The 14,349-nt window shown below is 41.4% G+C and overlaps 1 protein-coding gene across 1 annotated transcript; it reads left to right on the forward strand.

Moving 5' to 3' along the window:
* Positions 1-7,500: 7,500 nt before the first annotated feature.
* On the forward strand, positions 7,501-13,206 carry LOC122758018 (voltage-dependent P/Q-type calcium channel subunit alpha-1A-like). Its single transcript, XM_044011799.1, has 3 exons — positions 7,501-7,754; positions 9,868-9,973; positions 13,019-13,206. The coding sequence occupies exons 1-3, from the start codon at positions 7,600-7,602 to the stop codon at positions 13,160-13,162; spliced, it is 405 nt and encodes a 134-aa protein (XP_043867734.1). The 5' UTR covers positions 7,501-7,599; the 3' UTR covers positions 13,163-13,206.
* The last annotated feature ends 1,143 nt before the right edge of the window (positions 13,207-14,349 follow it).

Genomic DNA, 14,349 nt, shown 5'->3' on the forward strand with positions numbered 1-14,349 from the left:
AACGAGATCAGGGGTAAAAGGTGTGGAAAAGACATGTATTTCCCCCTCACTTATTCACACCTGTCATTAAATTGAAGGGAGATTCTTCTCGCGCCATAATATTGTGTATACTGGCTCACTGCCGTGGATATTTTGGCCGCTTAACAAGAAACCATCCTCACAAAATCTGTTAACTTAAGTCTGTCATAGCTCAGGAATTATTATGCCACTGCATTTTGCTGTTAGACATCCATTTTCTAACAGGAAACTGATGTGTTTCTCCCTTTGTTGAACCACTCACCCTCCCACACCAAAGTCCACAGAGAAAAACAGTTCTTCTTACATCATTGATCCACTGCTGCCTCCGTCAGTGAGTTCAAATGTGTTGTTTTGTCAGTTTTGAAATTTCTCTTTCAGGTTTACACAGGTGACACAAACTGACCACAAGGGGCAGCAGCGGACCAGCAGCTCCTGTGTCACCATGTGCTTATAATGCTGATTTTCTCTATGGATGTTGGTGCAAACACTGAAGAGATATAGCTAATATAGCTAACACCAAAGTAAGTGTTAGCTAAAGACTAAGTATTAGCTATATATATTGTTTAATGTTAAGTTAAACACTTCATTGTTAGCTTAAGACCTACGTGTTGGCTAAAGACTAACACTAAACACCTAAGTAAGTGTAAGCTAAAGACTTAAGTGTTAGCTATATTGTTAAATGTTAGCTATATCTTCTGTCTTAAGTGTTAGTTACAGACTGAACGTTAGCTAAAGATTAACACTAAAGCTATATAGCTAACACTTAAGTCTTTAACAAACACTTTAGTCTTTAGTCTTTAGCTAACAACACAACCCATATAGCTAACACTTAGGTGTTAGCTATATGTCTTAATTGTTATTTAAACACTCAAGTGTTTGTTGAAGACCTAAGACATATAGCTAACACTTAAGTGTTAGTTAAAGACTTAAGTGTTAGCTATATGTCTTTAGTGTTAAAGACTTAAGTGTTAGCTATATGTCTTTAGTGTTAGTCTTTAGCTAATCTCTAAATCCTTACGTATTTAACACCTAAGTCTTGAACGAACAGTAAATTGATATAATCTGATAAAAGTAAATGTTGAAATGTGCAGTGATGATTTGTTGATTTAGGCTCAGTGAGAATGAATTGAGTGGACAGACGAGCGTCTTCAGGTCTCTGATGACTCTGATGTCTGTTGTCTTCCTGAAGACCAGAGCGCTCGGTGAAAACAGAGCTTTTGATAATTGAATCACAGTGAAATGTTCTCCTCCAGTATCAAAGATGGTCGATCTGATAACGAGGTTCCTGACAGGAAGTGGCTTTTTCCGCATTCCACAGTGGGAGAAACTGGGGAAAACCCTGGTGGCTTTATTAAAGGGAGACGTTTTCTTAGTGTGTCTGGCATGAACAGGGTCAGAGACACTTGTCCCCGCGGAGAGTGGCACAGTCATGAAGAGAAGAACAGTTCCTCACGGCTCGAGATGGGAAGAGAAATGCTCCAGTGTGGTCTACGGTAAGTTGTTTACATCGTTAAACTTTAGTTAAACCTGAGTTAAAGGTCCAGTTTTTAAGTGTTGGCGACATCTAATGGTGAGACTGCAGATTGTCACAAGCGGTCAACGTCTCCACAACTATGGTGGCCTTCACAGACCACAAAGGATGCCAGTCTTCTTTCTTTTTTGTGTCATAAGCTTCTGCTTCAAGATTACAAAACAGGCTTTAGCGTTAGCTAAAGACTTAAGTGTTAGCTATATAGCTTAAGTGTTAGCTATATTGTTTCAATGTTAAGTTAAAGACTCAAGTGTTGGTTAAATACTTAAGTGTTAGCTATATGTCTTAGGTGTTTGCTAAATACTTAAGTGTTAGCTATATGTCTTAAGTGTTTGCTAAAGATTTAAGTGAAATCTTGTGAGATTAAGTCCTGAATCGCAAGCAAACCTTGGCGGAGGTTAGAGCTCTCTGAGTTCTTAGTTGATATTAACTTCATGATTTGAATGCAATGAAGACGTTTTCTTGTCCCATGTCCCTGTATGTGGATTAAATGTTTGCTAAAAAAAAGGTAGCAGCTAACAATGCTAGCTAAGTAGTTACCTAGAAGCAAGATTATTGACTGTGGTAACATCAGTACCATTGAACCACTCAAAATAATCGTAGTAATATTTATTTATTGCGAATGTGACAGCATCAACACAACAGGTTATCACATCCTGTATACGGGGTTTCTCTCTCTCTACTCATGATACCAAACATCAACTGTGCCTCTTGTGGTGTGGAGTGGCGCCAACCTCTGCACTTTCAGTGACCCCATCTGTGGCACTGGCTTTTTCTCATGAAAGAGTGATGTCAGTTGTTTTTATGGTCAGTGCTAATTGTGAATGTTCGTCCGTAGATGTATTTGTGGAACCTCTTGATCCTGAAAATGATAGCTAACCCCTCCTTGTCGAGCTGTGAGTAGCGCTTTCTGCTGGTGTTAACGTGCGTGACATGAAACCTAAAGACTTTTCACTACCGTCTTCCATGACACATGACAGCACGGCACCTATTCCGTATGGCGATGCATCACACGCTGAATAGTGACCTAGGACTTTAGCTGACTTCAGCAACTGTTTTGAGTTCTGAAAAGCTTCTTCCTGCTCGTTGTTCCAGGCTCAAGAAACATCTTCCCTCAGCAGCTTGTGTAACGGGGCTAAGCGTGTCGCGAGACTAGGGAGGAGCTTGTTATAGTAGTTCAACAGACCCAGATATGCTTTTATCTCAGTCACTGTGGTTGGCAGTGGAGCTTCCTCTATGGCTCTCACCTTGCTCTGTACGGGATGTTCAGCATTAACTTCATGATCTCGGTATTAAACCTCATTTTGCAGAAATGCGCACTTGCTTCTGTGAAGTCGCAGGCTAGCGTCTTTCAGTCGCCTAAGTACCTCATCCAGCGCGCTCAGATGTTCATCTCTCCCAGTCAGGATAATGTCGTCTAAGTACACAGCTACTCTTGGGAGGCCTTGTAGCAGGTTTTCCATCGTTCTTTGGAAAATGGCGGGAGATGATGAAACTCCGAAAGGAAGCCTATTGTAGGTGAACAGGCCTCAGTGTGTGTTTATTGTCAGGTATTTCTTTGAGGCATCATCCATTACAATCTGTTGATAGGCGTGACTTAAATCTAGCTTGGAGAACTGTTTCCCTCCTGACAGAGTATTGAACAGGTCTTCAACGCGGGGAATAGGGTATTGCTCCAGTGAGGACGCACTGTTAACTGTTAGTTTGTAATCTCCGTATATTCTGACCGAACCATTTGGCTTTAAGACAGGAACTATGGGTGTGGCCCTCTCAGTTTATTTAACGGGAGCAATAATGTCCTCCTTCAGCAGTTATTTATCTCCTCTTCTACTTTAGCTCCCGTGGCATAAGGAACTGAGCGAGGCTGATAGAATTTAGGATGCGCTTCAGCAGACACTCGGATTGTTGCTTTCAGGCCTTTCAACATGCTTAACTCTCCTGCTTGAAAACATCCTCATTTCTCATGAGCACTTCCTGTAGCCTCTGTGCCTCTGTTCTCACATTTTTTATTTCTTCCCACTTCAGCTTTAGAGCCTCTAGCCGTCCTCTTCCTAACAAGCTAGGTCCTGTACCTTCAAACACCACTAGGGGCAATGTCTTCACCTGCCGCTCATAATTGACTTCCACTTCGACTACCCCCACTACTTTGATATTCTCCCCTGTATATGACTTATTTGAAGGCATTCATTATCCTGTATCAATGTACTGTCTTCTTATTGACTTCCATAGTCACTTCAAACGGTTTTATTCTCTGAATTGCTGTCTCCGTTTTCATGCAGGCTAATGTGAATGCTTCCTCTTCAGATCTATCGTCATCTGGCCATTCGCAGTCTACATTATGTGACCGATGTGGACGCCGCTCTGCTCTGTATGCTTTCTTTTCACTCAGGCGTGCACCTTCTTCATTTCTATATGCCCTACTTTCCCACAACAGTGACACTTTGCCTCCTTAGATTTGCACTCGGCTGCGCTGTGTTGCTTCCCATGACAGCGGTAGCATTCTTTATCTCTCTTTTTCCATTCTGCCTCCTTTTTCAGTGCTCCTTCTGTCTGCATCCTGTTGCATGCCAACGGTGCCTTATGGAGGTCCTGAACATTTCCACTAGCAGCTTCTTCTCAAAAGCCAAGTCCGCTTCGGATAGCAAACGTCTTTAAATCCTATCATCATTAATACCGCTCACTAGCCGGTCTCCTAACATCTGTTCCAGTGTAGTGCCATAGTTACAATCCTGTGCCAATCGCCTCAATTCTGCTACGTATGCACTGACGGTCTCTGTAGGCTGGCGGGAGCGCAAGTCAAATTTATATCTCTGCACGATTTCGCTCGGTTTTGGGTTGAAATGCTCGCTCATTAAAGTTTTTAACTGACCGTATGTTTTCGAGCTGGGCTTATCTGGACTCACCTGGTTCCTTATGAGCTTGTATGTGGCTGGTCCCAGGCTTCCAAAAACTGCTCCAGTATCTCACAATTCTCTTCCCATGTCTGCTCCTTCACGTCAAAAGCGTTATATCCGTGAAGCCTCCGGTCCAATGCTAGCTCCTCGGATTTTTTTCTGTTAGCAACTTCGTCCCAGCGTCAGCCCTCTGAACTTTTCCAGTAGTGTCCGTCTTCAAGACGGCACTTATTCCGTCCATCCAGTATCCTTGTCGCCAATATGTGGTAACTTCAGTACGATTGAACCACTCAGAATAATCGTAGTAATATTTATTTATTGCGAACATGACAGCATCAACACAACAGGTTTCGCTCTCTCTACTCATGATACCAAACATCAACTGTGCCTCTTGTGGTGTGGATTGGTACTGCAGGTAAGTAACATAAATATCAAGATACCACATTGACCTTCTGAGCAGATTAATGGATAAGAAAGTAGATTTTACAAGATTTTTCTAAATGTTTTTGTGTTTTTCTTGCGTTAAACAGAGGATTTTAAATTAGCTAACGGTTGTGAAAACAACTCGCTAACGGTTTCCTGAAGACATTTTGAGAGACAATAAAATGATTTGTCTCCATTTTGTTTAACTTTTGTAATGTTTTGACTTGTTAATTTATACAGTATAATTTGTCCCACCCGTGTCCTCGTCACAGCGGTGCGTACAGCTACCTTCACCTCGTGGAGGACGCTAACAATGGGGGCAGATTACGAGGACACCTGGATGGGGACGCACCACGGGAGTCGGCGGGTGGACAAAAACGAAAAGCCGGAGCTCAGAGCCGAGGAGGCGGACATTTGTCCCGCAGAGACGGGGGAACCTTCGTGGAGAAGCGTGGACGTTAGCACTGGAGACAAAGTTCTGCACCTGGACGGTTTTAACAAGACCGGAGGGAGAGACGGCGTCCATCAGCTGATCTGGAGACATGAGACACTCAACTCTGTCCCATGGTCTCGCAGGTGAGACACACACACACACGCGCGGTCAAAATTATAAGAAAAAACGTTTGACTTGTCTTTTTATTTCATAATTTCAGATTTTTATTTCACATTTTGACATTTCATCTCATAATTGTAATGATTTATCTCTAATTACTACCTTTTGTCGCATTATCATGACTTTTAATCTTGTATGAACTCATAATTAATGTTTGACATTTATTATTTTATCTTTATTCTTTCATCATTCCTAATTTATTATCTCTTTTGTGACATTTTATCTCATAGTTATGAGTTGTATGTCATCATTTCAGTAATGTATGTTTGAAATCATAATAATTCTACATTGTGTCTCATAATCTCATAATTTATTCTTTCTGACATTTTTGACTGATATTTTCCACCATGACCTCATATCCCTATCAATAATAAAATAACAAACACAGTCATTCACACATCTTTTATTGATCCATGAACATAAAACACAGAAAAAACAGGAGCAGATCGACTCCAGCTCTCCATGAACTTTATTTTGAAAGGACTGTTATTGTAACAGCTGCCTGTTTGAACAACAACAATAATGAATGACATTGATATTATGATTATGGCTTCTTGCCAAAAAAACTCAAAACTAGTGTCGTTAGCCTTCAATATTATTGCAGTTCATAGAATTGACCAGCAGGTGGCGTCAGTAAGTGGGATTTATTCATGTTAAATAACATAAGTGTTTTCAGTAATGAACATATATTGAAATTAACATATAAACAAACCAAAATTAAATTGTTATTATCATCATTATTATTATTATTAGTGTTGTTATCATATTTTATTATTGTTATTTTTATTAGTATTAGTATTATGTCAGTTTTAAACTGTTTTCAGTACAAAAAAAACCCTGTAAATCCATGAAATAAAACAAAAACTTTCTTTAACACTAAATAGTCATAAATAAATAAATCATCTTAAACAATAAAATTTGACCTGGAAAATAATAATAAAAAACATTGGAAAAAATACAAAATAATTCATTTATTTATTATTTATTTATTCATTTATTTATTGTAAAGAAGTTGTAAATGTTGTAGTGACATTTTCTTGTGCTGAAAACAGATAAGTGACCATATCCCCTGTAATATTTCCCGTTCATTTCTCTCATATATGCTCTTAATAAATTACATTCAATTTAAACATAGTTCACTTTTTTTTAACAGTTAACAGTTTTAAAAATAAAAAAATAAAAAATAAAAACAAAGACAAACAAACGGCAGTTTCATCGTGAGCAGAAAAAAATAACACCTGATGATTCCAGGAACTTTTCCTCTGTCTGTGTGTGTGTGAGAGAGAGAGAGGGAGAGAGAGAGAGAGTGCGCGCGCGCTCCAGTCTCTGATTGGCCCGCTGTGGTCACGTGGTCTCCTCCTTTTATTCCCCGGAGCTTTTCCTCCCTCCCTCATCATCATCCTCCCTCCTTTTGCTGAGGATCAAACAAAAACGGAGGAGAAACAAACTGCTGCTGGTTTGTTTCTCAGCGGGAGAACCAGGACCAGGCCCAGGAACCAGGACCAGGACCAGGACCAGGAACCAGGAACCAGGAACCAGGAACCAGGACCAGGATTTAAATCTTCAGCTTTATTTTGACTGACAAACATCTCAGCTGGTGTTTGTGATTTTTCTCCAGCTGATGATGAGGAGGAGGATGAGGAGGAGGAGGCACCAGAATCAGTGAAGAACATCCTCTTCTTTTTGTTTTATTTTGAAAGGCTGAAAGTTCAGGATGAAGATGGTTGAATGTGAAGGCTCCAGAGAAGCTGGTTTCCACTGAAACCTCTTTTTCCTCCCACTGAATTGTGGCAGCAGCTGTGGTTTGGATGAAGTGCGCTGCCGCCGCTGCTGCTGCTGCTGCTGCTGCTCCTGGAGGAGAAGGTGGTGGAGGAGGTGATGCTCCTTCTCTGCGCTTCCTCTGACTCCAGTTTGGGTTTCACCTCTTGGGTCTGTGCGTTCACAGAATGGCTCGCTTCGCGGATGATCTTCCCTCCCGCTATGGAGGAGGAGGAAGAGGCGGCGGAGGAGGAGGAGGAGGAGGGGGTGGAGGAGCGGCCGCCGGCGGCAGAGCAGCAGCCCGGGGAGCAGCAGGTGCTCCCGGGGTCGGCGGAGCTCCTGGAGCCCCGGGCGGTCAGAGGATGTACAAGCAGTCGATGGCGCAGCGAGCGCGGACCATGGCGATCTACAACCCGAACCCCGTCAAACAGAACTGCTTCACCGTCAACCGCTCCCTGTTCATCTTCCGCGAGGACAATGTCATCAGGAAATACGCGAAGAGAATCACAGAGTGGCCATATCCTTACACGGCTTCCGTAGAAGCAGCAGGTGCATGTGTGTTTGACAAGCTCACAACACACAGGGGCGTTGTCAAGGAGGGGGGAGGGGCCGCACTGAAAGAGAAGGGGGGGCCCCCACAAGTAAACATCATGTTTAGTTTTTATTGTTAAGTGTTTACGTAAAACTGGTCCCGTACTAAAAAAACAAAAAACAAAAAAACCTTCAAAATGTTCAGTTACGACTTTTCTAATAACTTTTTTGCACAAAACTGGTGCCATATTAAAAAAAACCAAAAACCATAAAAATGTCCAAATTTATGACAACTTTTTTAAGAGCTCGTACAAACAAGAGTGTAAGAATTTGCACTTTTTTTACGCAAAACTGGTCCCATAGTAAAAAAAACTAACTTCGAATTTATGACAACTTTTCTAAGTGCTCGTACAAACAATAATGAGTTGCGGAGAATCCAGTTTACTTATTTTTACACAAAACTGATCCCATAGTAAAAAAAAAACACCCAAAATTTTACTTAAACTTAAAAATATTCAAACTTACGACTTCTCTAAGAGTTCGTACAAACAAGAGCGAGTTAAGGAGAATCCGCATTTAAAAAATAACAAAAAAAACTTTTACATGTTTGACTTAACAGTGACTTTTCTAAACAAGAATGCGTTCATGAGAATTCGCATTTTTTTTTACACAAAACTAGCCCTGAAGTTTAAATGAAAACTAATCTTACATCAAACTGTTTCTAATCGTATGCTAATGAATCGTTTGTTACGACTTTTCTAAGAGTTCGTACAAAAGACGACGAGTTTAGGATTTTTCTTTTTATTCATGTGAAACCATTTTTAGTATGTGGCGTTACAGCGCCACACACAGACCTGGCACATATATGTATGTATATATATATATATATATATATATATGTGTTTATATATGTATATGTGTTGTTTTTTTTGGTTGGTTTTACGGTTGAATGGGCAGCTGCTGCACCTGTCCGCTCCGTTTCTTATCTCCATTCAACACGAGACACACTGATGTTTTTTTTTCCCACTGAAAAGATTTCACATCCGTCTTTTGTGTTTTCCCTGGTTTGTGTTCTATAGACCTCAGAGCGCGTGCGGCACTGTCTCCATGGACAGATCGGCTCTTTTGTCCGACTGTCAGTCGTGCGTGGACACTGTCCTGATTCAACATCGCTGTCCATGTGTCCGTGTGCTCAAGCAGAGCTCAATAAAAGAAAAAGAAGAATGTACGTTTAAAAAGGACAACACCGAGTCCATAAACTGAGTCTTGATAAATGATAAAATAAAATAAAATGAAATAGACACAGCAAGTTTTATTTTGAAGGGCTCTGCGCTCTCCGTGGTCCTGAACTCACCCTGTCTCTTTATATACAACATTAAATATATATAACAATACCCTTTAAAATAGAACTGGCCCTAACATTTATTATTAATTATTAATTATGTTATAAAGATATTATTAATTGTTAATAAGATGCTATAACTCATTAGATTAAAAAGGCAACAGTGATTGGTTGCTTGCCAAATAGTGAGCTGATTGAGTCTCTAAGTCTTATGTTTTGCCATTCAATCAAATGAAGAGTTTATAATTATTAATTAAGTTATAGAGACATTATTAATTGTTAATAAGATGTCATAACACGTTGAATAAAGGGCCACAGAGATTAGTCGCTTGCTAAATAGCGAGCCCACCCTGTGATGTTCAACCATGTTGTTTTGGTACTGACTGGCTAAATCTTTCTGTGTAACCTCAGGTCAAATTACATATACTTTATATTATTAACTATGTTATTAACACTTTATTAATCATTAATAAGATCTCATAACACGTTAAGATTAAAGGGTGGCAATGATTGGTTGCTTGCCAAATAGTGAGTCCACACTTATTTAAATTAACAGACGCAATGTAATTGATCATATTTAATGTGGGCTAAAATATTTATTATCTCTTCATTATTGATTAATCTTCTTGATAATTAGTCGGTATCAAAGATTCACCTCAGATCAAATGTGTTTTATTAAAGAAAAAGTGGTTTATACGTATATACAGTATATATGTGATTGGTCTGTGACAACAAACTGCTCCTTAACGTCTCACACTCCATTTGAATACATGATCCTGGCGACGATCATCGCCAACTGCATCGTCCTGTCACTGGAGCAGCATCTACCTGCCAGCGACAAGACGCCCATGTCCGAGCGATTGGTGAGTAACCACGCGAAAAAAAGAATGTTTACTACTTTTTCTCACTGTTAGACAGACTTTTCCAACAGGAACGTAACGATTTTAAACCACGACTTCTGCCACACCAAACTCCATAGAGAAAATCAGTGATTTTAGCTGGCAGGGACACAGGAGCGGCCGCTCTACTGCTGCCTCGTGTGGCCAGTTTGTGTCACTGAGGTAAATCTGAACAAAGGCGTTCAAATGCCAAAGTCACCAAATAAGACATATAAACTTATTCATGGAGGCAGCAGTGAATCAACAACTCAACAACAACAACAACTGTGTGACAGTGATTTTCTCTATGGACTTTGGTGTGGGAGAGTGAGCGGTTTACAAATCAACAGGAAGTCGAGTTTCCTCTTTGATAACAAGATTAAGCTCGAGTTGTCTCTCTGCTCGTGACCTGGAGGTCAAGTCGCATATTCCAGAAAAAAGAAAGAAAGTGAAGCGCACGCGGCACTTTGTGTTTGTGAGGGCGTTTGTAGCTGAAGGGGAGTTTAAAGTCTTTAAATAGTCAGAGTTAGAGAGTGTTACAAAGAAGAAAAAAAGTCAATGAATTCCTCTGGTGTTACAGCACCTGCTCCTGTTCTGAGTGATGCAGATCAGCCTCGGAGACGCTACTACACACAGAAAAGAGGCAGGCAGCACCTGAGGAAGTGATTAGAGTGGTTTCCTCCCTCTGTCTGTCTCTCTCTGTCTCACTGTCTCACTGTAATACAACAAGGAGCCTTTTAATTAGAACAAGGGATCAGCTTTTATTTATGAAGCTCTGTCAACAGAGTGGGAGGTGCGTTGTAAGTGGAGGCGACGAGAGAAGCTTTTCACAGCGTTTCAGATCCATTACAGGTTCTTTAGCAACGTAAGCCTCGGGAATTTCTGCACTTGTCTCACACAAGAGAACACTGTGTTTCTGCCTGCAGAGAAAAAACAACAAATATGCATTTCTTTTATTTACAAAATGTACATTTATGAATATTAAGATTTTAGTCACTTAACAACAGGCTCAACCAATAACATGTACGACAGCTTAAGTCTACAATAAGAGGAAACTGAGGTTTTTGTTGTTTTTTAAAACCACTTATTCTCCCACACCAAACCCCATAGAGAAAATCAGCGATTTTAGCACCGCGGCGCACAGGAGCGGCCGAACCTCCTCCTGCCTCCATCAGTGCGTTCAACCGTGTCATTCTGTGATTTCGGTGTATAAAACATCTTCTTCTGATTTACTTAAGTGACTCAAACTTGGCAGATGAGGCAGCCGTAGACCAGCAGCTCCTGTGTCCCCGTGGGCTTAAATCGTGGATTTTCCCTCTGGGGTTTGGTTGCCGGGGAGCGAGCGGTTCACAAACTAGTCAGAAAAGTCAGTCTAATGATGAAATAAAGCAAATATTAAGATATTGTAGACTTAGTATGGCATAGATTTTATGACACGACTCTTGTTTTGTCACCTTAATCTACGCCTGTTTGCACCACACAGCTAATCCTTCTCCTGGAGTGCGGCTTCATTTTGCTCCTTGATAACAACGACATCCTACCAGATTATTTTAGCAGCGCAGCCTTTTAAATGTGAACTGTTGAACTCCTCTCTGCTGTGTAATCAGTGGACGCTGACTGTAGTCGACCGCTGCTGCAGAAAAGGTCACGTTCCTGACTGGCGCTCCGGCCCTGTCACACTGCTTTTACGTGATTATTTATATGTTGGAGGCGCGGGTGATGCTGGGGCGGGGCGAGCGGGGGAGGGCAGTGTCTGTCAGGCCTGAAACGGCAGAGAAAAACTGAGAGGGAGAGAGAGAGAGAGAGAGAGAGAGAGAGAGAGAGGATCCCGTGGATCGCTCTGGGCTTTTGTCACATATTAATGTAGACGCAGAGAGAGAGAGAGAGAGAACGTGTCTGACTGGGTCACTCACAGCGAGGCCTGTGGTTAACTCCACCACAAATGATCAAACTGTGACAAACGCTCGTTTCTAACACAAACGCACAGCTTTTACATTTGAAAAGTGACACGAGGAGGAGGAGGAGGAGGAGGAGGAGGAGGAGTGGACCAGAAACCTCCCCTCTGGTCAGTGGAGGGCAGGGCCGGGGGGGAAAAGTAAAAGAAACCGCTCGTTAATTTAGTCCAGAGACGCCGCCATTTTGTGTGGTCCAGTGTGAGTCTGTCATCCATCCAAGAAGAATGACGTCCTTTTTTTGGTCTGTGAAGGCCACCGTAGTTCCCACATGTTCTTAGACGATCCTGCATTTCTTACACACGGGAGAACTTTATAGTTTTATAATCAGTTACAGATATTAATATTGTGTGTTTGTGATATCAGTGTGTAATCATTACACCTGTGCGTATCATGTCTACTTTATCTTAACTAATGAATGAATGTTTTCATCGGTCATTTTGCCCTTTTTTACCCAGAAACCACTCACTCTTCTGCACCAAACGCCATAGAGAAAATCAGCGATTTTAGCTGCTGGTCCACTGCTGCCTCGTGTGGTCACTTTGTGAATCACAAAATAAGGCCTTTGAACTCACAGAGTGAGGCATCAGTGGATCGACAGCTGGTTTTCTCTGTGGGCTTTGGTGCAGGGAGAGTGAGCGGTTTCCAAATCACCCGGAACTTGAGTTTCCTGTTTGAAAACACAACATTAAGTGATGTTTCTCTTGGGTGTGTGTTTTCTTAAGTGGATAAAATCTTTCTTTAAATGAATTTATCTTATGTCAAAAAAACAGGAAACCAGGCTGGAGTCGACAGTGATGCACTGCAGCTCTTAAGATCATGTTCCCTGTGTGTGAATATTTGTTTTCACTGTATTTACTTGCTTTTCATCCAGAGACGCAGGCTCCACTGCCCTGCACTTGTCTTTCTTATCTTTTTACTTTTTACGCCGCTCTCTTTCCCCCCGAACGCTTCGTTGAGCGCTGTGTTGCCTCGGACAAAAGGCATCGTCCCCTGTGCTTGTGTCACTCTGTCATCGTCCCCTGTGCTTGTGTCACTCCGTCATCGTCCCCTGTGCTTGTGTGTCTCTCTGCTGCAGGACGACACCGAGCCCTACTTTATTGGAATATTCTGTTTCGAGGCCGCCATTAAGATCATCGCCCTGGGCTTCGCGTTCCACAAAGGCTCGTACCTCCGCAACGGCTGGAACGTAATGGACTTTGTGGTCGTCCTCACCGGGTGAGTACTCTCGCCCGCCGGGCGTCAGCTGGAGATGGACGTCCTGAGTGAGAGAGAGAGAGAGAGAGAGAGAGAGAGAGAGAGAGAGAGAGAGAGAGAGTGGTTTCTTTGTGTGTGTGTGTGTGTGTGTGAGAGATATACACAGAGAGAGAGACAGATGGTGTAAAAGTGTGGAAAGACTCTCGGGGAACACATTTAACCTTTCAAAAGTTTGTTGTTTGACTTGTACATCATCAAAATGTTATATACAGGTGACTGCACTCTGTGCCAAGAAGTAGCCAGAGGTGGTAGCCTAAAAAAAAAAAAAGGACAATTTTAGCCACTTAAAGGCACAGTATGTGATTTCTGCCACTAGGGGGTGGGTTCATCCAAAGAATAACAACACATTTACACGTTTCCTACACACTGTGCGGTAGAGACGGCGGTAATCAGAGCGAGGAGAGTAGAATTTGTTGAGTTCAAATTTCTGCCAAAAAAAATAAATAAGAAGGATTTTAGCCACTTAAAGGCACAGTACGTAACTCCTCTCAAAACTCTCAAAAATCTACATTTTTATATTAAAAAAGACAAAAAAAAGTGTAAATGTGAAGATTTCTGCCTCCTTAAGTCTATAATATCTCATGTTTACAATTTTAGCCACTTCAAGTCACAGTATGTAAGTCCTGCCACTAGGGGGTGTCTCTCAATCAAAAGAATAACAATAAAAAAAATTTTTGTAGGTGCACATTTCCTACACACTTTACGGTAGATACGGAGCAACGATAAAGTCATGAGGAGAGAGAGTTCAAATTTCTCCCAAAAAAATACTTAAAGGAACAGTATGTAACTGCTGCCACTCTCTAAAAAGACAGAAAAATGTTCAAATGTGAAGATTTCTGCCAAAAAAAGGAAATGAAAGCGTTTCAGCCACTTAAAGGCACAGTATTTCAACAGAAACATGCTCTCGTGTCCCTGTGAGTTAAAATCCTGGATTTTCTCTATGGAGTTTGGTGCAGGAGCTGGAGTGATTTTACAGTTTTAGCCACTTAAAGGCACAGTGTGTAATTCCTGCCACTAGGGGGAATAAGAATAATCAGAAGAAGAATTTTTTTGCTGTGTGGTTGTATGACTGAGCTGTGTGTTTGCTCCCTGCTGCCCCCGGTGCTGAGATACAGCATAAAAATGATCTCACCCACTAAATCTACAATCTCT

This window comes from Solea senegalensis, linkage group LG21 (assembly GCF_019176455.1).
Source record: "Solea senegalensis isolate Sse05_10M linkage group LG21, IFAPA_SoseM_1, whole genome shotgun sequence".
In the NCBI taxonomy this organism is placed as follows: domain Eukaryota; kingdom Metazoa; phylum Chordata; class Actinopteri; order Pleuronectiformes; family Soleidae; genus Solea; species Solea senegalensis.